The sequence below is a fragment of the Verruconis gallopava genome, assembly GCF_000836295.1.
Source record: "Verruconis gallopava strain CBS 43764 unplaced genomic scaffold supercont1.29, whole genome shotgun sequence".
In the NCBI taxonomy this organism is placed as follows: domain Eukaryota; kingdom Fungi; phylum Ascomycota; class Dothideomycetes; order Venturiales; family Sympoventuriaceae; genus Verruconis; species Verruconis gallopava.
This window is the reverse complement of record NW_015622165.1, coordinates 267,170-289,843: the sequence shown is the minus strand read 5'-3', so window position 1 is coordinate 289,843 and position 22,674 is coordinate 267,170. Positions and strand designations below refer to the sequence as shown.

Below are 22,674 nucleotides of genomic sequence, written 5' to 3'. Positions count from 1 at the left end.
ACGCACACGCTGCCTGTCATCATAGAAATGGCTCGGTCGAGGTGCGTGTGCAAGCATTCTTGCCCACGGGAGCCCGCACAATGGAGAAAAGATGCACAAAAGGCGGGAAAGATGACGGAAGCTGCGCCAGCTGACCGTCACCACAGCGAAGACTGGGCGGCAGATGGGCTGTGTGTGTGAAGGCCAAGGACAGGCTCTGAGGTGAAATGTCTTCACGCTACGTCAGTCGTTCGGCAAGGCTGCAGTGCCCGCGGGCTAGAGCAACAAAATACACCGGAAGAAACAACGAAAGCAGTCACAGAGATTCGTCTGGCAGGTCTGCTCGGCGACCGTGGCGGTGTTGGATTGAGTTGTCTATCGGCGCAGGCTATCCAGCGACTGCCGTGGGAGCAGAGCGTGAAAGCCTAGTACTTCGCTCAAGGCAGACCAAGCGGTGGCACACAGGGTGGCAAGGGTACTGCGACGAGACAGAGTTCATGGCGGAGTGGAAACGAATGAGGGCTCTTTTATGTATATAGATATATATATATGTAGACTATATATATATATATATCATATGTATAAACATGTGTGCGTCTGTCTTTGACTCTCGGTGAGAGTGTGCGAGTGAGCGTGCGCTCTGATGGGCCAGACATCAGCCCACTGGCTTCAGCACAAACAACGCGATCTGACCGCGGCCGCAAGCAGCAGCAAAACGTATAAAAGCGCGCAACGGCGAGCCTGTCGCGGTCTTGGGAACGAGGCTGTGTACAGTCTTGGACGAGCAAAAATCAAGGTCAGCCCAAGCACGGCACAGGGTGTGCAGGGCAGCGCCGGCTGGGAACCAACAGAGGCGAGCGAGCGCCATGCACTTCCGCTCGAACGGAGATGCTGGGCGGGTCGGCCAAGGTGCCGAGAGCAGGACGGAAGGAGAGGGGGGCCGACTGGGAACGGAGAGGGAGGAAAGAGCGATGGACGGGAGGGGGCCGACGGTGTCTTGGAGGTCTTGGGCAAAATTAGGACGACGTGACGAGAACGGGGTCTGAGGACCAGCGCGGCAAGAGCCAACCGCACGCGGTTTCCGGCGTGGGTGCACTCTGTTCGCTCGATCGGCCCTTCTTGGTTTAGGCGCCAAGAGTCTTGGTACTCTTGGCATCACGCTTGTCAGCCAATTGCAGTGCCAAACATCGGGCATGGTTGCGACCGGTAGCCAGCCGCCTGGCCAGCGTGCACTCCCAGCTTGTTCCGGATCCCGATTGGCTCTCTGCTCGGAGCTGCTTGCTTCGGCAAGTCCAGCACCGACGGCGGGTGGGGGTGTGCGTGCTGCGCCCGCGCCAGTAGGGCGGCGGTTAACGCGAGCACAATCAGATACACACATGTCTTGGCACGTCCTGCCAAGAGCTTCGTGCAATGAATCTTGCGTAAGAAGACGAGTTTTGGCGAGAGCGTGGTCGTCGGGGCCCTTCGAGGGGCGAAGGACCAGCCCGGCTGTGATTTCCTGGGTACGACTTTTACTTGAAATCGGCTGCCTCGCCCAGATTTCCCGCCATGAGATTCCTCCTTCCGCTCGACTTGGCCCTTCACTGCTCAACCATCCAACCCACCTTTGCTTCCCGTCAGCACTGTGGTCCATCTCGCGCCGTCTCGCAGTTCTCTTCCGTCTTTCTTCCCCCTCTGTGAGCGGGAACAGCCAACCGCGCTGAGCTCTCAAAGCTCGCTCTGCACCATGTCAACTGCAGACACAACCGCCGCTGCCGCTGGCGCTGCTGCCGCCGCCGCCGCTGCCGCTCCGCAAGGCTCTCCGTCGCAGTCCAACGCGACTGCGCAGCCTCTGGGCGGCGTCAACAACAACAACAACGTTGCCGGCGATTCGCTTATCTGCCAGTGGACCAACTGCGGGGAGCGATTGCCCAGCCCAGAACAGCTTTATGTAAGTTTGTGGTTGTGTTCGTGGTTGTTCCTCGCATCGCGCTGTGGTTTTTTCTTTCACTGGCACGTTCGCGAGGCTGCCAAGCGACGACTTGGCAGCCTGCTCTGAGCGCTTTGCGTCCACACAAAGGCCTCAAGCTATGCTTGATGTCCTCGACATTCTCTCAAACCCACCACGCCCCTGTGTTGCTTCGATTTTTCTTCTCTTTTCTCGTTTCGGCGCCTCTGGCGCTGGGGTCGCGCCTTCGTCGGTGGCGGTTCTGGTGACGCACAAATTTTTCATCCCACCCAAGTCTACCTTAACCTTATTCCGACGAAATAGGCAGCCAAAAAAAACCCAAAAAGAGCTTAGGCTTTCCCCGTCTGCTTGCACATACTCACACGCATGGCGCACACACACCCGCTTGCACAACCTCTCGTTCACACGTACTTCATCCCAACATTTGCTAACCAGATTCGAAATTTTAGGATCATGTTTGCGAGCGACATGTTGGCCGCAAGAGCACCAACAATCTGAACCTCACATGCCAGTGGGGCAGTTGCCGCACCACAACGGTCAAGAGGGACCACATCACCTCACACATTCGTGTGCACGTGCCGCTGAAGCCGCATAAGTGTGACTTCTGCGGCAAGGCGTTCAAGCGACCCCAGGATCTCAAGAAGCACGTCAAGACCCATGCTGACGACTCTGTGCTCCTCCGTTCGCCTGATCCCAACCGCGGCGGACAGGCCGGCTACGGCGGTGGCAACAAGCGTATGTGACTCGAATCTCTCTCTACCTTTTGCGCCTTGCCTCGCTCTCATCACAAAACTGCCTGGCCTTGTCCTGTCCTGCCTGCCTTCCTACCTGCCACCCTCTTCCTCGTCGCCCATGTCCTGACGTTGCAACAGTTGTCGCTGACTTGCAGTCGCTGGCCGCTACAGCAAGCGGATATTATCCTGATCAGCATCATATAGCTGGTCAGCCTGTGTACTATCAGAGTGCCTCTGCCAACCCGAGCGCGTATCACGGTCCAGGTGCTCCGCAACAGAGCTCCGCCTATGGCCCAGTCTACTACGCTGTGAGCCAGCCCCAAAATCTGAATGCCGAGTATGAAATGCGGAAAAAAGCCGCCTTTGACGCGCTCAACGAGTTCTTCGGCGATGCCAAGGAGCGCCGCATTGACCCGACGACGTATTACGACGTAGGCCACCGATTGATGGCCCTGCAAACCATTCCAGCGCCCGTCCTCGCTGGCTACACCAGCGACGCGTACGGTGGCGCTTCAATCGCCACGGGACCGCAGCTCCTGCAGCCACAGTACTCGCTTCCGCTACCGAATCTACGGACCAAAAGCGACCTCTTGAGCATCGATCAGTTCCTCGACCAGCTCCAGCAGACGGTGTACGAGAACTCAAATCAGGCCGCCGCCGCGGGCGTCGCTGTGCCCGGCGCCCACGCTGTCCACACGGGCCTCAACTTCCGGACAAGCAACTCACCTCCAACCATGCCCGCTGGACAGGGTCAGCTTTCGTCGCACGCAGCAGGCATTCCAACCACCACCGGCGCAACCGACACCCCAGCGCTGACCCCAGCCTCAAGTGTGCTCTCGTACACCTCAGGTCACTCGCCGAGCTCTGTCAACTCCACACACAATATCTCGCCTAGCCAGCGGCCCTCAGCAGGTCCAATGTATCCCACCCTTCCAGGTGTGAACGCTATGGCCGAGGGCGCCTCCGGTCTTGGATCTTCGTTTGACGCCGACTTGCGGCGCCGCTACTCTGGAGGTCAACTGCAAAAGGGTGCACCCTCGGCCGGGGACGTCATGGAGACCGAAGACACGCCCGTGCAGTCGCCACGGTCCGGCAGAGATAGCCCCATGCCAAAGATCGACAAGCTGGGCGTTTCGTCACCGTCGATGCGTAACTCCAACCTCGATCCTGCACTGCGGTCTCCTGGCGCATTTTCGGAGGGGTCTGCCAGTGATTATGCGGACAAGGTCCAGGAGGCATGGATAGAGAACGTGCGCACAATCGAGATGCTGAGAAACTTTGTCAAGGAGAAGCTGGAGCGTGGCGACTACGTCCGAGACGACGAGGACGATCAAGAGGTGCCTAAAACGAAGACGGAAGAGGACGAGGCTGCAAGCTTGTATCCTGTGCTACGGGAGGTGACGGGCCATTGAGCTTTACGAAACGTGTATGTGAGCATGGATGGAGGCTTTTATTTGTGACGTGTGTGCATTTGCGATCGAAAACGCTTTTTTCTCATATGGTAAATCCGGGTTATACCTTGCCTAGGAATGAAGGCTCAGCGCATTGGAATTTTTTTTTTAAACCACGCCTATCTGAAATAAGGAATTTTCTTGTCAGCTATCCGATGGGCACTGACGAGGAACGTCAAACCCCTCCCGCCGGTGTTTTTTTTTTTTCTCCTTGTGCGGGTATATTTTGGGGCTCCTTTTCGTCCTAGACGTTTGTTATTGAAAGTATGACGCTGGAATGTGTAGTCATGTTCAGGCCAAGCACGTGTGGCTTATGAGCTCTGGAAGGGCGGTCTAATAGCCTTGTAGGGTAAGATCAGACGACAGTCCCTAATCTGCAGTCAGCCAAAGGGTATGTGTGAAGCGACTATTGCTCTCCAGACGTGCATGACCGTAGATACTTAGTTCCAAGTTGCACAGCAAGGATCTTCTGGCTTTTCGTCTTTTGCCCTGGCACAGTCTCTTTGCCATCCCTCTCCTCTGCTATGGTTTCCTCTCACCAGGCTGTGAACAAAACAGGGCAAAACGTCTCCAGGATCGAACCTGCAGCACAGCCGACATTCCCCCCCGTTTCCGACATGTCACAAACAAAAAATGAAATTACTGGGGGTCACCTTTCCTAAGAGGGGAAGGGGCACGGACCGGCTGGAGCTGGGACAACTCGACTCTGAAAGAGCGGTTGGGTAAGCGGAAAGAGGACATTTATTTAAGATCAAAAATCAAGAGAAACAAAGTAGCGCGATAGAAAAACGTTGTCGGCAAAGTTCCTTGCTCGTTGCCAAAACCTGCGGCCCTTGCGGGGACATTTGCCCAGGCATCATTCACGGTGTGATGGAGAGGGGCGGTCGGATCGAGGCTTGTCACCGTAGGGGTCCACGCAAGGGTTTCTTGTCTACTTGTAGCCTTACAAACGCACCCTGCGACACTTTGGCCCGTACCGATTTGCGTTAGCGCACCCGGGTGCCTGGGATGATGGGGACCCTCTTTTTGGTTTCCGCCGCCTTTTTCTCGAAGAGCGCAGGGCTGAATTGGGCATGTCTCCCGCAGACGCGGCGAGGATTCGTCTCTGTCGCTTCTTTGCTAGCGGGTGGGACGAGGGGAGAGTTGTCGAGCGAAGTACGAAGAAAGAAAGGAAGAGGAAGAGGAAGAAAGAAAGGGACAAGCAGGCTGAGAAAGCAAACTGGGAAATTTGGGGTGGTGGAAGGAAGCCCTAGCGCGTCTACGCGGGATGTGCGGCGGGTACTGCTGTGGCGCAGCGGTGGGCCACTTTTTGGCCATGCGGCTGCTTGTTTGCCTTGCAGCGAGAACCTGAACCTGCAGTTTTACACGGCCACGTGAAACGCCCACGCGGGGTCCAGCCAAACGTCGCAGAATTCGATCGAGGAAAGAAGAGCCTGGCTGCACAACACAGCTCCCCCCTTGTTGCGCCTGCCTGGCGAGCGCACGAGAAAAAAAAAGAAGAAGAAGAAGAAGAAGAGCGACGGACTGCGCCTCGATTTTCTTGGTGCGGCCCTGCGCTCGCCCCGTGCGAAGCGTGGGAGGCGGAGCGCACAATGACGCGAAACGACTAAGAGAGAAAGAGAGAGAGAGAGAGAGAGAGAGAGAGAGAAAGACGGAAGGAGTGAGGGAGGAAGAGAGAGAGAGACACTATGCGGTCACATCTTCTTGCGATTCACCATCCTCGTCTCTCTCCCTTCTCTTTCTATCTCATCCACATACACACATACACACATTCGCACGCCGTTGGCAATGCTCAACAGCTCGTTCTACGTAGTAGAACTAGCAAGCCCGGCCGGTTCCCTCCCCATCGCGTCCGGACGCTGTTCACGCCTCGCACGCGGGACACGGCACGCCTCCCAAAGCGTCACGGCCGGCCGCTAACGAAATGGTGTCTCCGGCCAAAAGCGGAACGCGGAGGAGTTTGCATTTCGTGCTGGGCCTTTTGGCGCGGGCGCGCACGCTCGAGCGGGTAAGGGACACACACGTAGACGCACACGTAAACCGACACGACGTAGGGCTTACGCTCGTTTCATATGCGTGCGGTGCTGGCGTTCAAGCCGAAGGAAGGGTGAGAAACCGCTGATCGCGTACGCGCAAATGCCTTTGGACACCTGGGCTGGTTCTGGCTTGGTGGTTTGGCAGTAGATGCGTCATTACCAGCGGTGCCTGCTCCGTCTCCCTACGTCCCGCGGTGGCAGCGATGTCTAACCGTGGCTCAACCCCAGTTTGCCGCGCGCCTCTTTTTTTTTATTTTTTTTATTTTCTCTAAGACTCCCGGCGTGGCATGGATTCTTGGGCCATTTTTCCTACCCCCGATGCATTTTTTTGCTCTTGGATTAAAAACCCTCCTGCTCTACGCCTTGTTGGTTGCATGCCGCCGCCTTCGTAGAGGCGCTTAGCTTGCTGGGCAAATTGGGGCAAACACACAGGAGCCAGCTGTGCGGAGGTGATGACACACGTGTCGACCGCGCATGCGATGCCCCCCCAACCCCCTGCCTGACCGCCAGCAGCAAGCGCTGCATCTTGCTCAAGTCTCGTCCAGCATCGCCAGCGCTCATGAAACGCACGTCCGATCTAGTGCTGCCAAGGCCTCCCTTTTCAAATCTTCTTCTTTTTTTCCCCCCCTCTTTTCGCCCTCTGCTCGTGCATGCCGGGTTCGTTCTGCCTCGCCCTGTCTGCGCTTTACTTTTTGTCGCGCGGGGCGGGCACGCACAAAAGAAGCCGTTTGGAGGGGGGAATGGGCAGAGTGGTGGTGGTGGTTGTGGTGATAGTGGCAAGGATATGAGAGCGAGAAGGAGGATCGAGCGCGGTGCAGGCACGCGCACATGTCAGGCGCCTCAAACGGGCACCGATCGTCGCCCGTCGTGACCACGTCCCCTGCAACAGAAAAAGAAAAAAAAAAAAGAAAACGAAGAGCCGCAAGAGCGAAATTGACAGAGTCAGGAAAGGCGGGAATCACTCCTGGAAGGGGGGAAGCCCTTCAATAGGCTCTGTCGGAACGTGCCAGGACGGACCTGCGCGCTGCTCCCGGTCCTTCTCTGCCCTGCCTAGGCCGCGGCCTCTGCTGCCCGTACGGACGACACAGACGCACATTGTTTGTCTGTCTGTCCCTTTTCCGGAGGCGTCTCACACGCACAAATGGCGCATGGGGAGAAGGCGAACGGCGGCGTCGAAGAATGGGTCGTCCGGATCACGGTCAGGGCGATGCAATGCGCGGTATCTTTTTCTTTCTTTTTTTTTTTTGGTTGTGTTTTGCTGGTAGAGCGCAGTGGTGCAGAGCAGAACAGCGCAGAGCAGAGTAGGGCTAAGCGAGCGCAAAAACAAAGAAACGCAACAACGCAACCCGTCCGTCATTCACGCAGGCCTTGGATGGTCTGCTCTTCTTCGTTTTCGTCGTCGTCGTCGTCGTCCTCCTCCTCCTCCTCCTCTTCTTCTTCTCCTTCTTTCTTCTCCGTTCCGCTCATTCAAACCCATCCAAATTCTCTTTTCTTCCGTTTTCTTCTTTTTGGATTGCGCGCGCAGGGCCGAGCAAGCCACCCGCCCGGCTGGCTGCTTCCCTGCTTTCCCTTTTCCATCCTGTGGCGCAGACGACACGGCTCAACGAGAGGCAGGTCGGATTGGCTGGAGGGGGGGGGGGGGGGGGGGGGGGGGGGGGGGGGAGAGGAGAGAAAGGGAAGGAAAGAAAAGTTGACCTTTTGACGCGAAGTCTGGGAAGCGGTGCGGTGGCGGCAGGAAGAGGAGGAGGAATATTGGTTTTGCTGTAACCTCCCCCAGCACTCCGCAGGCAGTCCTGATGACAGTCGGAGAAAGGTAAAGGATTGGTTTGACTTTCGGTTGCCACCCTTCCCCCGCCCCAGGGGCGTCACGGTCTGGAGGCGAAGTTATTAGGAGATGGCAAAGTCTATCCAGGCTCACTCCGACCCGTGTCCTTCTCTGTGTCTCTCTGTCTCTCTCTACTGTGGGCACACGTAGGTAATTTCGTGGTCGCGCTCATCGTCGTTGCGAGTGTCTTCAAGATTCAACAGACGAGGCGTGTATAAGGACCCACTGGGCGTGTGAGACGTTTCTACGATCGCCGTCTTTCTGGGGTCCCAGAGGCAGGAAGCCCAATTCTCTTTGGGACGCTCATCTCTTTACCACGATTACTCTTTCCTGCTCTGCGAGCCTTGGTGAGGAGACAAAGAAAGGATCGTGGATTTTTTTTTGTAACGGGGAATGGTGCAGACCCGTCCCAAGCTCGTTTCACGGCGCTCAGTTGGGCGTAGGCGGCAGATGCCCTTCAGCCTGACCCGCAGATGGTGGCTGCTGGGGCTAACCGGGGGCAGGCTTTTTTGGCTGATGCGGTTTGGCGCCAAAGGTGCTGTCTCAAAACGAAAAAGGGCGGTGGCAAAGCGAAACGGGTCGAATACTGTCGCGCAGGCATCGTTCGTCGCCGTCGTAGTGGCAGCAGGAGCAGTGGTGCTGCAGGCGGCTGGGACCAAGCGTCTGGCAGACTCGCCAGAGCGGTGCGGCTCTTGAGAAGCGAGAAGGGCCACGAGACATGCAGAGCAAGCGAGAGGCACGGCCTGGTGCTGCTCTGCGTTGGGAAGGTGAGAGCGCGAGGCGGCAAGAACGGTGCAATTCTCGCACAGCGACGGCGTACGGCTGAATCGGCGCAGGCTGACGGACGGGAAGGGGAGACGTGAAGAAGAACTGGACGAACAAAGAGCCAATTTCGCAACGGTGGCAGCAGCAGCATCAGACAGCTGTCACGGCCAGGCCAGATATCGACGCAGCGGGCTGCTCGGTGCGCGGCGATTCAATCCTGCTTCATTACCGCCGCATTCTTCTTCTTCTTCTTTTTCTTCTCCCTCGTCCTCCGTGTTTTATTTTCGTTCTTCGCTTTCCACCTTCCTCGAGTGTGTCGACCACGCCCTCCATCCGTCCGTCCATCATCGTCATCCGTCGCGGGCTGGCAAACGAGGACGCCCGCAAGCATGACGGGCAGCGCCATGATTGGCCAGCGCCGTTGCGACAGGAATCGGACCCCCGAAACGTCCAGACGGGCTCATTGGACAGACGGGCCAGGCCCCACGCGCGCCATGGCTCCCTTGGCTCCCATCAGAGCGTCTGCGGACTCATCTGAGCAGACGTGTGCTCGAGAAAGACGGCGGAGACCACGCGCACAGGGAGAGACAGAGGGGGGGAGGCGGCGACAAAAGAGGGAGAGAGAGAGGCAGCGAGAAGCGCGGGAGGGAGCGAGGGAGACGGGAAAGCGAGAGAAAGAGAAAGCGTGCGTGCGCGCATTGTATGTGCACGTATCGTACGTGTGTGTAGGAGGGTGTACGTGCGTGTGTGCGCGAGTGTGCGTCCGTGTGTCTGCTAATGTGCTCGCAAAGCTACTCCCTCCTGTCTGTTCTTTCGTAGTGTACAGCTGTGGACGAGCTAGGCACTCTCGGTACGAGGTCGAGTGATTGTGTGCGTGTGTGTGTGTGCACTCGATTCCTCCCCGTCCAAGTCTTTCGCGCTCAGTTGGAGGAGCAAGCTCGGGCGAGAGAGCGAGGCGCGCGTGACGCCGGCGCCTCGTTTCTTTTTCTCCTTCTCTTCATTCCGGCTGTTTTTTTTTGGCGTCCACGTTGCTAGATGTCTCGCTCGCGGCGCCCGTCGCCGCGCTGTCTGCGATGAGGAGGATGAAGCGATGATGGCGACGATGGTGGTGGTGACGAGGACGGAGCCAGGCTGCGCTGAGGTTCCGCAGCTGGCCTAGGTCGTGTTAGCCCAGCGCAGGCGCCCGGCCGCTAAGAGGCGGCAGCTGCAAGCAAGCAACAAACGCTGGCACCGCACCCGCGGCCGCGGCGGGCCCTGGGCCTGTCATCGACCTCTCGCCCGCTGCTCGTCCTTGACCCAAGCTCCAGCCCCCGTCGCCCTCTCAGCGTCCACCGTCACACACACGCACCCACACACCCTCACTCGCGCTCCCTCCCCCCCCCCCGGTTGGCCGCTTTGGGCCCTCTGCTCGTGAGCCCGCTCGCCCTCCCTCAGCCGCCCGCGACCCCTCGAAACCTCCCGATCCCTCAACCCTTAACCGTCGTCGCCATCTGTCTCATCCTCCAAGGCGCTCTTGTCGCTTTCTCCGTTCTTCTCAGTCCCTCCCTTCCTCCCTCTCCTCTCTTCTCCCGCGCTTGTCGTCCCCGCCCGGCCGACGAAGCGAGCGCCGCCAGCGTCGGAACCGTCCTCTTTCGCCCTGTCTGCTGGCACCACAACTCGCGCCTGGTCGCCTCATTTTTCCCGCTCGTCCCCAGCGACAAAAAATCTACACCAACGACTCCGCCCACCTTCGCCCGAGAGAACGGTCAAACGTCAGTCTTCCTCTCGCGTGCGTCTGCCTGCTTGCCTTCGCCACGCTGCTCCCATCTTTCCCATCGCAGACGGGCCCTCTCTCGCGCCCTCCTTTTCACTCCCTCTCCGTGCTCGACCAGCTGTCCTCGCCGCGTTTCCAACTTCGACGACCCGTTTTGCTCACTCTGCACGAGCGCGGCGACGCTCTGGGCGCTTCACGCAACTAGATTTAATCATTTCCCCCCCTCTTTACTCGGGGTTCCTCGCAACGCATCACGAGGGCTTTCGCATTCACCAACGGGAGCGGTGAAAGGAAAAGAGAGAAGAGACAACCTTGTGGGACCTCGCCCTTGCCAGCTCACGTCCGTCTGACTCTTCCCTCGCCCTCGACCGTCTCGACGAAGGCATAGTAGATTTCCTTTCTTCTACTTCTTTCTTTCTTTCTCGCTGCCCTCCGTTTTACCTCACTCTGTCGTCGCCCGTGTGACCTGCATTTCTTCGCTGCGCACGCTGGCTGGTTTTTTACTTTCGTGATACGATCCAGGGTGGAGACCACGCCATTTACTTTGCCTACCACCCTTGCCTTGGGTGATGCGCGACTAGGCGCTCTGCTCGCCGCCCGCCCGCCTGCACTCCAGCGAACGAAACGACCACACCAACACCAACACCTTCACCTGCACCCACAACGAGAACGACGCTGCAATCTCGGCCGCTCTTCTGCCTTGGAACCAAAGCCTGTCCGCTGCTTTTCAGCAAGCTGCGTTTCAGCCCCATTGGCCCCGACAATAGCTCTCCCTCCCCCCGTCTTCTCCCTGTCCGACACGGCCCGGTCGAGCTCACAGGTCACTCGCCGCGGCTGCAAGCAGCACACGACACGGTACCACCCGGGAACCACCCAGCCGCAAGACGTCACTTGACATCCTGTTCGACCACGGCTACGACGACGACGACGACGACTACGACTACTGCCATCCTCATGCCCTACAAACGATAGACCATCCCGACATCCGTCCACCATCACCACCACGGCCACCACCATGAATCCTGCCAACTTTCAGCAGGCTATGATGGCTGGTCAGCCCATGCTGCAAGGCGGGAACTTTAACAATACCATTAGGTCGAGTCTGCTCACCCGCTTTCAGCATCAGCAGCAGAATATGAATGGGTGGCAGTCTTCGTTGCAGCCAAATGAGCGAGTCAACCTGGTTCAGCAGCTGTGAGTTTTCGCTCTCGTCTCTTGCTCATGGCCCTCCGTCTCGTCGCATAAATCCCCGTCCCTCGTTTGCACCAAGTCCACCACCGCCGTCGTCGCGCGAAGGTAGCTGCGCTAACAAGCTCGTGCAGAAGTACATCGCTGGTCTTAGCGCAGCCCACGATGGGCCATGATAATGCCCTAAAGACGGCTCTCTCCATAGAGGCCGCACGATTCACGCAGAGTGGCAGCAAGGTATGTCTCTCACGAATCTGACGCGTAAGCGAAGCAACAACGTGCTGACGCCATTTTCTTTCGCTACGCGCAGGACCAGTACCTCGCAAACATGAGGCACCAGCTGCAGATGCTCCAGCAAAAAAGGATGCAGCAGTCGCAGAACCCGGGCATGGGCCAGATGAGTAATCCACAGGTCAACATGCAAGCCATGATGGCCCAACCTATGCAGCTCAATCTGTCAAACCAGGGAAACCACCAGTTCAACCCGCAGCTCAGTCGTCAAATGCAGGTCTCGCCGATGCCCATGAACGGCCAGGCGTCCCAAGGCATGCAAATGGGTGCCGTGCCGAACCAGAACCAAGCCATGCAGAACCCTCAGCAGCAGCAGCAGCCAGGTGGCAACGCTGTAACGCCCTCTATGATCGAGCAGCATCGGATCAACAAGATGGCACAACAACTGCTGCAGAAAGCCACGGAAGAGGACAAGCACCGGATCATGAATCAGTTCTCCGCCCAGACGCCGCAGCAGCAGGCGCAGTTTCGACAGCGGTTCGGCGATCCGATCGGGGAGCACTACCGACGCATGGCCATGCAGTTGATCAAGCAAGCGGCCAACAAGATGCCCAACCAGACCGGTCAGAACGGCATGCCAAACAACATGATGGGTCAGCAGGCGCCGATGATGCCGCAGCCTCAGATGCAGCCGCAGATGCAAATGACGACCAACCAGCCGGACGGTTCGATGGACTTCTCCCAGTTCATGACGCAGATGCAGCAGGACGCAATTCGGTCCCAAGACTCTGGCCAGCTGGTCGTGCCGGCGAGCAACAACGCGAGCATGATGGGCCAGAACTTGAACGGGATGCCAATGGGCCTCAACGGTCAGATGGGCACTCCGGCGATGAACAACGTCAACCAGATGCAGAACATGATGCAACAGCAGCGCCAGCAGCCGGCCATGACTCCACAGCAGCAGCAGCAGGCCGCCGCACGTCTCCAGGCCCAGATGCGGAATCAGGCGCAGAACGGCCAGGCGTCCCAGCAAAACCAGATGAGCCCGCAGGGCAAGATGAACAATCAAAGTCCCATGCCACAGCAGAGACAACCGGGCATGCAGCCTGGCCATCAGCAGCAGCAGCCCGGTGCGACACCACAGCAGCAGCAGCGGCCGACGCCGGCGCAGACTCCCCAGATGCCGCAGCAGCAAGGTCTGAATCCTCAGATGCTTCAGGAGATGATGCAGCAGGCCGCCCTGAACGGCCAACCTAAGCCTATTCGACGGCCCCTTCCAAGCGGTCTTCCTTCCAACGTGCCGCAAGAACTGCGCACTCTCCTGCAGACGTGCGATGACGACCACTACCGCAAGGTGATGGAGTATCTACGGAAGCAGATTGGCCCCCAGCTGCAGAACTCCTTGGGACCCATGCAACCCAACCAGATGGGCCAGCAGCCTGGCCAGCAAAATCCTATGCTGAACATTGGCCAGAACGGCCAGATGAACCAGGCGCAGCTCGCTCAGCTTCGCATGGCCGCCGCGCAGAGGGCGAATCAGGCACAGGCCCAAGGACAGCTTCTCGGCCAGATGCCGCCGGCCGGACAGGGCCCGCCTCTCGTCCCCGAGATCATTCAGAAGATGGACTCGCAGCCCTTCCCAAGGACGATCCTGGCCGCGAACCATGCGCAGATGGTGCCGGCGCACGTCACGACGTTTGGGCAGCTGAAGGAATTCATCATGAGCAACCCGGCCATGGCTGGTCAGCTGACTCCCATGAAATTGAGCAAGTACCAGATGGACATCTTCACACGCAGGCAAGGCGGCCCGATGAACGCCAACGTCCAGCAGATCGGCCTCTCACTCGGCAACGGCCAATCTGGTGGCGCACCCGGACCCGCACCCACCGCAAACATGGTGGCGCCAGGCGGTCTCAACACCATAGGGCAGCAGGGCCCTCAGGCGAACCTACAGCTGATGCACCAGTTGCGGAACATCACGGTGACTCCTCAAGAGATCATGCAAGTACGACAGAAGATGATGGTCTCTCCGCAAACGTCGGACGACGAGATAAGCTCGAAGATTATCGAGATGAAACGGAACAAGCTCTTGCAGAACTTCCATCAGCAGGCACAAATGTTGCAGATGCAGAATCAACAGCCAGGCGCCGCCGCCGCCGTTGCCGCTGCTGCTGCCGCTGCCGCTAGCAGCAACGCGATGCAACAGCAGAATCAACGCATGTCACAGCTGTCGATGCCGCAGCCACCCCAGCGCCAACAGGGTCCCGTACCGGGCCAGCAGACGCCGCAGATGACGATGCCGACGCCGACTCAGCAGAACAAACAGCCAACTCCCCGGCCCGTGCAGCAGACTGGCACGAAGACTCCGCAGCAGCAGTCGCAGGCAAAGACGCTCAAAAGACCGGCGCCTGAAGACGTCGTGGAGATCTCGGACGTTGGTCAGACCGCTCAACCGTCTGGCCCCGGAGCGAACAAGTCCGCACCACGAATACCTCCTACAGGCACCGCGCCGGCACCTCAGGCGACGGACCCTTCGACGCAAGACCTTGAGCAGCGCTTCGGAGCCATCCTGACGGAAGTCAAGTCGAAGCATAAACCGCGAGCGCCCCTGGCGCTGACGCCTGAGGAACGCGAGCAGCTGCAGCGCAAAGTCGAAGAGTACAAGCAGGTCATCCTGCGAGTGGGGTACTTGATTCGCATGTACTTCCTGCTCTCACGGCATGAGCAGCGGACCAAGCAGTTCCTCCAGGCATACTGTCATCTGGCTGACAACGTCAACGTGAAGGAGGGCACGCTGCTCGGCACGCCAACGTTTCGCGCCGACGAGTTTGAAGCTTTCATCCGAATTTTCAAGAGCCTCCAGGACTCCATGTCGAAAGTCAAGATGAAGGAAGACCCGAATTCGAGCGGCCAGAAGCCGCAAAACGGCCAGGCGAACGGCCCGCAGCAACTCAATGCGGCAAATCTGGACCAGCATAACACCAATCTTCGGCAGCAGGCCGCTGCTCAGGGCCATCGGCGTTCGAGCTCAAAGATGCAGGTGCCACAGGCGCCGACCGCGGGTCCAGGACAGCACCCGTTCGACTTCAGCACGCCACCCCCTCACGGCGTGCCCAAGTACGGCGAGGGGGCGGGCAATCTCACAGCCGACAAGCTCAACCTGCCGCGCAAGAAGCAGAAGAAGGACGGTCAGGCCCCAAGCAATGCCGGAACACCGGCCCAACCGGGCACCGGCATGACAGTCTCACCTCAGATCGGCAAGGCGCAGTCACCTCCGAACAAGAGGTTGTCCGTCGCAGAGGCTTCGCTGATGCCGCAGCCGCCAAAGAACCCGTGCAGAGACCCGATGTGCGAGTACAGTCAGAAGGGCTTTGAAACGCAAGCGGAGCTTGAGGCGCATATGCAGCAGGTCCACGCGCCTCCGGCTGATCCGCTCAAGTTCGCGATGGAGACGCTCGCCACGACGGTCGGGCTGAAGCCTGACGGCTCGGCCAAGATCGAGCCCGAATCGAAGGCTGACCAGGACGGTAGCGGAAAGTCGCTGGCCCAGGTCAAGCCTGGCACGACTCCGCCGTCAGGCACCACGCCTCTGCCCACCAAGTCCCATCTGAAGAGTTCACCGGCCATGGATCGACTCAAGACACCTCTGCTGCACGGCAAGTCGCCAGCGCCAACCAGCGCCGGTACCGTAACGGACAAGCCGCACAAACCCGATCTGTCTGCCGTCAAGACGGGCATACCTGCTGGCGACGCCACAATGATGGATTTGCTCAGCGTCGACCCCTGGAAGGACTCTAGCCTGCAGCCGTACGACTTTCAGGAGAGTTTCAAGAATCTCGACACCTTCACGGGCGACTGGGGCAACGACCAGGCACTGCGATCGCCGCAGCTGACCCCTGCAACAACACCGGACACAAACGTCACGGACAAGACGGCGTCGACCCGCGAGAGTGAAGTTCTGGATGGCGACGGCCTCAAGATGACACTCGCCGTCAACAGCCTGACTACCGATCCCAAGAATGAGAACTTCACCGTCTGGAAGGAGGTAGAAAACTGGGAGCCGGGCATCGTGGATCCGGATCTGGCCAACGATCTAGCCGCGGTGGGAATTGACGAGAGCATGGTGCTACGCCTGGATGACACGACAGACATCAACGATTGGGAGGCCCTTTTCGGCCCGGGCTCGAACATCGATGGGAACAAAGTCCCAGGTTGGGACAACGTCACGAATGAGTTGGTCATATAGAAGAGCGAGGGAACGGCGGGGGGTGAAGACATAGTTTGGCCTGCGCGCGCCCCCCCCCCCCCCCCCCCCCCCCCCCCCCCCCCCCCCCCCTTTCCCTTTTCTTTATTTAATCGTCTTCGCATTCTATGGGCTCGGCGTTTTACTTTTTTGCGAAATTTTCCACCGCCCTATTCAAACACCAGGGAATTCGGTGCAAAGCATAACGGGGCGCAAATCGCTTATACACCACGCGCGTGCCTGCGCACGCACAAATCCTTCAGACGAACCAAAAGGATCTAATGCTTGCATGTACTATGATGAAGCGGTACTTTCTCTCGAAGGATCTCTCAGATCGTATCTACGGCGGAAAGGCGGTGGAGCTATTTCTCTTGGATGCTCCTCGCCCTGGAAAATTCTTTGCTCTCCTGCTTTGCTAGTCTGGCGTTTTGGTCTTTCGTCTTTTTCTCCGTCTTCCTCCCGGATCATTCATCATTCTATCCAAGGTTGTAGGGTTGGGTAAGGTTATTTGGGAATCTCTTGGAAGGAACTGGATGGCTCAAAACTAATACCCCATTTGTGCGTGGCTCGATTTTAGTTCATTTATTTCATGCTCCTCGATCTCTTTTTGTTCTATTGGAAAGCAGCCCCCCTTTGTATAAGTGTGCGGACTCATTTCGTGACGAAAAGATGTGCTTGTTCACTTTTTATTGTTTTTTTTTTTTCTGTCTTTTCCGAGGGCTATGAGAAAACACATACACACACCGGCTTCGTAGTGTAGATTGGGCAGCCAGTCAGCATATCAAATGCATTATCTATGATCAAAGCAAAAATTTTTGAGCTTTTTTTTCTTTTTCTTTTTCTTTTTTTTTTTTTTTTTTTTTTTTGCGTGCCTCTTCTCTCATTTCAAAGATCCCATCATCGGGCCATTTCATCGTTTCGTCGTCGCAACCAACGTCCTTATCCGCGGACTTTTTTCCCTGCTCGCCATCTCAAATCCGAGCTGTCAGATCCGCTCCTCCCACCCCACCTTTTTATTTTTTTATTTTTTATTTATTTTTTATTTATTTATTTTTTTTTTTTCGTCATACTCAGTCGAGAAGAGGACTGTCAGGTTTCTTCTTCTGGAAACGCTTTTTGCAGAACCCCGAAGCCATTAGGGAAGCGAAAACCTTTTACTCTTCTTTTTTTTTTTTTTTTTTTTTTTTTAGAAAAAATTTTTCTTTTTAATTTCTTCAAGAAGAAAAACATTTTGTTTGTGCCATGTGTTCGGCATATGTTACGAAGACTAGGGCGGGTGGACAAAGTTTTTGAACAACGGGAAACGGCGACCTGTGTTGTCTTCGCTCTCTCTCTCTCTCTCTCTCTCTCTCTCTCTTCGATGCCTGCGCGTGAAGCAATGCCAACCACGTGGTGCCATCATTGTATTCGTGAAAACTAGGGCTCCTGTCACGCTCAAGAACGCGTCTGCAACAACAAAAAAAACTCAGTAACAAACTCGAGGATAGTACCCCTTCTATTCTTTGCAGAGTCACTTCAACAGGGCGGAGGCTTCGACACTCTCTCCGCCTCTGGACCCGTACCAATTTTCATTTCTTCGCCTTGCCCTTACCCTTCTTTTTCGGCTTCTCCTCCTCGCTATCCATCTCCTCGTCTTCGCCTTCTGCCGCTTTCTTCGCTTTTTTCTTGGGCGCCGCCTTCTTCTTAGGGGCCTTGATGTATTTGTCCTTCTTCAGATCCAGATCCTCGTCCTCCTCTGCGCCATCCTCCTTCTTGACGTCCGCATCGACGGCCAGATCCTCGTCCTCCACTTCGACAGCCTCCTCCAAGTCTGGCTTCTCTCTCGTCAAGCCAGAACCGCCACCGACCGTGGCCGTAGTTGTCGCCTTGACGAACGGCATGGGGTGGCTTGCCGCATTGTACATGCGCGTAAACGTGCTCTTGGCTTGCGATTCGATTTTGACATTCTCCATGTCCATGCGACCCACACCCAGCTCCATGATGGCATCCCAATCGTCGCGCGTCAGAAAGTACGAGTCCATGACATCAATGATAGAAGGCACAGCGTCCTTGCCTTGTACCTGTAACCTCTCGATGAGAGAGGACCAAAGAGCAGGGATGTACTGCTGCCGCACTTCGTTTCGATCTCCAGTGCTGCGAAGGCGCATATGACCTTGGATCTCCCGAACAAAGCGAGACAACTTGCCTATGCGTCGGGTCAGTATGCTTGGCGCCGGTCAAGTTCGCGTGGTACAAACCTTGCTTGCTGTTTTGACCCAGCCATGACGTGAATCTGGTCTGCCCATACCCCTGAAAGGCGCCCGCGACAAAACTTGCTGGTCTTACGAAGCTAAAGATCGCATGTGTGGGCATTAAACTCCAGTGCTGCTGACTGCCATGGATCATCCTGTCGACCAAATCACCGTCGCTGATACTATCTGCCGCGTCCGAGACCAGCTCGAGCGTCTTCAGATTCTTCTCCTTACCAGAGTACGCATTGGCTTTGTTTGGGAACGTGCCCAGGTAATTCTCCTGCAACATGAGATAGCTGAACTCATGGTCATTGAAGTACAGTTCCGACTTCTCATTGAGTGTGGTCTTGTTGCTCTCAGCCCACATTGCACCACCAAGGATCTTGCCGCATATGTCCCAGGGCTTGAGGATAATATGCTTCTCCCACGCTTTAGACATGGCTTTGCCTTTGTCAAAGTCCATGGCATCTTGATCTAGTTTCGAGGCGGAGAGCATGTTCACGACTTGGCGAATGTCTGCACCGCTGCCTTCAATTAGGGCATTGATGACAGGTGGGGGAATATTCAACTGCTCCTTGTATGCGATAGTCATCATCCTAGCGCGTATTTGTTCCGTTGTGGGACGCCGGAATTGCAGGTCATATGTAACGTAATCAAACGGTTTCATCTTGGGCAGCTTGCGATCGTTGCAGATCAAGATCATTGGAATCTCGGTCGTTTTGCAGACCTTTGCCAGCGCACCCACACCGCCCCGGTCACTGCCAGTCATGCCATCAACCTCGTCCATGATGAGCACCATCTTCTTTTTGGATCGATCGATTTTCTCGTCGCCTTTAGCAAAATATCCCATGAGTGAGGTAGTGTCTAATATGCCTCTCAAGCTCTGCTCCATCAGCTTCTTGCTTCGTGTATCGCTCGCGTTTGTCTCCACAATGTCGTAGCCCTCTGCTTTAGCAACCACATGAGCGGCTGTTGTCTTGCCTATACCTGGAGGACCATGGATGATGACTGCTCGAAAGGTCCCGCTACCGTCTTTGCCGGGAAGCTTGAATTGTTTGCGTTGGTTCTTAGGGAAGTCCCTTAGCCACCGTTGCAGCTTTTCGACCTGACCTTTGTTGCCGCAAATTTGATTGATCGAGTTTGGCGCGTATTTCGTTGTCCAAAGCTGTGAGTCTCTATGCTCAGCAGTCTTCGTAACATTCGGAGCAGCTTTGCTCGACAATGCTCCACCACTACCTGCACCGGCTGGAGCAACTTTCTTAGCCAGATTTGTCTCTTCTCTCTCCATTTCTTCCGCCATTTTCTTTATCTTTTCCTGTTCCTTGTCTTGTTTCAGTTTGTACGCCTCCGCAGCCTTGCCACTACCGCCATTAGCAGGCATTCGCCGAATCAACTCCATTAAACCGTGGGCGTCAATCGTCTTCAAGTTGTTCTCACGAATCACTTCAAGCTTCTTGGGTCCTGCATCGGCTCCTAAAACCACAAAGTCTGTGCGTGTACTTGCAGAGCTTTGGCACTTGCCTCCATACTTTTTGACCAAATTCTGTCCTGTTGTTCGGTCAAGGTTAGGTAGAACTCCAGTGAAAACAAAGTTCAGACCAGCCAAGCAATTTTCTGCGCCTTCGGGTATTTCGATTTGGCCACTGCTGGCTTGGGCAAGAGCATTTTGATGCTGACCGTGTGCCGCAAAATTGAACTTTTTATTCGGATCTCTGGGAGGTGGAGTCGGTGCTCGTACTTTGGTGATAGAATCAAAGATGGCCTGCGTATTCGCATTCTCGGGCTGGTCTTTCCTCGTCACCTTCTTCACAGGAGACTTCGTCGATACTGTTGTTTTTCGGCCTTTCTTGGGCGGCTCACGCTCCTCTTCTTCTTCACTATCAGGTGGAGACTTCCTTTTTTTTGCAGCAATTGAACTTTTCGCTTTTGATGGCTTCTTCGACTGAGCAACTTTGTCATCGTCCGATGCAACAAAGTCATCATCGGCATCCTTCATATTGACATCGTCGTCTAAATGGAAATCGCCATCCTCTTTCTTAGCAGAACTACTCTTTTTAGAACGCGGCGCAACTGCGGTTTTCTTGGCTGGAATAATGTCCATCTCGTCGTCATCGCTCTCCTCATAATCGTCCATTTTGCCGCTAGGCTTATAGTTTGACTTGAATATATCGTCATCATTGTCGTTGTCATCATCGATTTTGGCCTTCGATTGGCTGATTGGTTTCGTTCTAATGGGAGTTACCTGTCCGTTCGTCGACGAGTTTCCGTTTGCAGGTGTTGGCTTCTTAGGAGTAGCAGCGGGACTCGTCGGTCCTGTCTTTGTTTTCTTCGGTTCTGATCGTTTTGGTTTATTTAAAGCGCTGAAATAAGCCGACGTCGACGTCGCTACGTGTTTGGGAGATTCGACTTTCTTCGGTTTTGATATTTCCTTCTGAGTGGTTTTTTTTGGCCTATATCATATTACTTAACAGATTCAACAATTAAGAAGATCTCGCGGTGGTATACACTACTTCATCGTCATCTTCAGAGTCTTCCACAACCTTTGACTTCTTCGTGCGTCCTTTCTTGGGCTTCTCCTCCTTAGCGGGCGGCATCGCCGCCGGCGTGCCTGCGGGCTTTCCGCCAAAAAAGCTGCGGATATCGCTGGGCATTGACGCGAATGCAACAAGCTACGGCAAAACGTTGCTTCCAAAAACCCACTAAAATATTCGAAATGGAAGCAAAAATGGTGGTGGGCGAGGATGATTCAGTTGCGACGAGGTTCACGACTGACGCGAGATGGGCAATTAGTGGATGACGCGCGCGAACGTGACTTGGACCCAGCTAATGTGCGGACTCTAACCCAGACAGGCAGGGACGAGGAATAGCCAACCCCTTCCAGACGAGGAAAGTATTACATTGCTCGTCGCGATTGATCGTTCTTGAACGTCGCTCTTTCTCAACATCATTATCACAAGCAACCGCGACCATCGGGCCATCGCATCTTCACGATCGCCATCCTTCCCCGTCCAATTGAGCGAAAAGAAGACCCACGTCGAAGACCACAATCACATCTCAGAATGGCATACTTCAAAATCACACTTCTACGCTCAGGCATTGGCTTGCCCTACAAGCGTCGCGGCGTTCTTGCAGCCTTGGGTCTTAGGAAGCGCATGACAACGGTTTATCACCCTGTGTCGCAGGACATTGCCGGTATGATAATGTCGGTAAAGGAATTGGTTGATGTCGAAGAGGTGGCCGAATGCAAGACGAAAGAGCAGATGAAGGCTGAGAGGAGACCAGATCCGGGCTTCTACGTCGAGAAAAAGGCTGGCGGAAGCTTTGTCGAATGATAAGGATGATTGGTTACTTGGAAATATTGCTACATTGCAGCCGAGATTACCAATTCAGCGTCCACCGGTAGTGTGCTCTGCGAGGAATCGGGCACGAGTGATTCGAGTCTACTCGAACCTTGTCGTCGTCTTATCAAGAAAGTTGAGAATGGCAGCCAAATGCAATGTTATGCAATGGTCTTCCGTGTGGAAAACTCCGTGTCCTTGCCCATTGCTTCAGGCAATCACTGTTGCGAGGCTAATTCTTCAGCTACTTGGATGTCCGCTACCAGTTCTACTACAGACAGAGAACTTTTCAACTGGGACGAAGATGCGGATAGATTTGGAATTTCTCAATTAAATGCGAAATATACAATGTTCACTCCTCTCCAACTATGCAATGATTCAGCGCTATGACCGGAGGGCTATTATCCTTTCTTCGCCATGTATGTACAATGTATTATTTGCAGTCTTGAACCTATCAACACACGGGGTGTAGCATTTACACGCCATAATTCGCTTCGTATTGCACCTATTGTAGCCCTTGTACAAGACGTAGCATGGAATGTACAGCAAATAACTTGACTTTCATCTATCGGCTCTAAACGGACTTACTATTCGTTCTCCAGGGTATTCAACGATCCGGCGATGAAAATATTGCAGGAAAAGGCAAAAGTAGCAATGAAACGCTATGACTCTAAATCCCGAGTATGCTGTCATTTCGGTGGCGACCTTGCGCCTTGCAGATTTAAAGATTAGTCGGCAATTACCTGCCAATGACTGAGTCACGAGATATTACGAGAGGAATATGGAATTGGTAGCCAGAGCCCGAATCTTGCTCTGTTCCAGAAAAGATGAAAATGTCCTAAAGCTCTAAGCACCTGAGGTCGACTTTGCTCGACTTTGAGAAATTCAATCCAACGTACGGACTTTTTCATGGATAGGTTAATAAGATCTTCGTGAGATAAACATGATGGTC

The 22,674-nt window shown here is 55.5% G+C and overlaps 4 protein-coding genes across 5 annotated transcripts; 3 read left to right on the top strand and 1 right to left on the bottom strand.

Moving 5' to 3' along the window:
- The first annotated feature begins 1,512 nt into the window (after window positions 1–1,512).
- PV09_07448 lies at window positions 1,513–4,319 on the top strand. 2 transcript variants are annotated; one of them, XM_016361212.1, is made up of 3 exons: window positions 1,513–1,909; window positions 2,377–2,662; window positions 2,833–4,319. In XM_016361212.1, exons 1-3 carry the CDS (start codon window positions 1,706–1,708, stop codon window positions 4,071–4,073), a joined length of 1,731 nt encoding a protein of 576 aa, XP_016211032.1. In that variant the 5' UTR covers window positions 1,513–1,705; the 3' UTR covers window positions 4,074–4,319. The 2 variants fall into 2 exon arrangements, with proteins under 2 accessions (XP_016211032.1, XP_016211031.1); XM_016361211.1 differs by having other exon boundaries at window positions 2,800–4,319.
- Window positions 4,320–10,217: 5,898 nt separating this feature from the next.
- Window positions 10,218–16,212, top strand: PV09_07447 (uncharacterized protein). The gene is made up of 3 exons (XM_016361210.1): window positions 10,218–11,685; window positions 11,814–11,916; window positions 11,990–16,212. The coding sequence occupies exons 1-3, from the start codon at window positions 11,507–11,509 to the stop codon at window positions 16,154–16,156; spliced, it is 4,449 nt and encodes a 1,482-aa protein (XP_016211030.1). The 5' UTR covers window positions 10,218–11,506; the 3' UTR covers window positions 16,157–16,212.
- Window positions 16,213–17,349: 1,137 nt separating this feature from the next.
- On the bottom strand, window positions 17,350–21,127 carry PV09_07446 (uncharacterized protein). Its single transcript, XM_016361209.1, has 3 exons — window positions 20,890–21,127; window positions 18,391–20,834; window positions 17,350–18,338 (listed from the first exon to the last, which is right to left on the bottom strand). Exons 1-3 carry the CDS (start codon window positions 21,033–21,035, stop codon window positions 17,722–17,724), a joined length of 3,207 nt encoding a protein of 1,068 aa, XP_016211029.1. The 5' UTR covers window positions 21,036–21,127; the 3' UTR covers window positions 17,350–17,721.
- A 153-nt stretch (window positions 21,128–21,280) lies between these two features.
- Window positions 21,281–22,181, top strand: PV09_07445 (ribosomal protein L30). Its single transcript, XM_016361208.1, has one exon. It carries the CDS (start codon window positions 21,444–21,446, stop codon window positions 21,714–21,716), a length of 273 nt encoding a protein of 90 aa, XP_016211028.1. The 5' UTR covers window positions 21,281–21,443; the 3' UTR covers window positions 21,717–22,181.
- The last annotated feature ends 493 nt before the right edge of the window (window positions 22,182–22,674 follow it).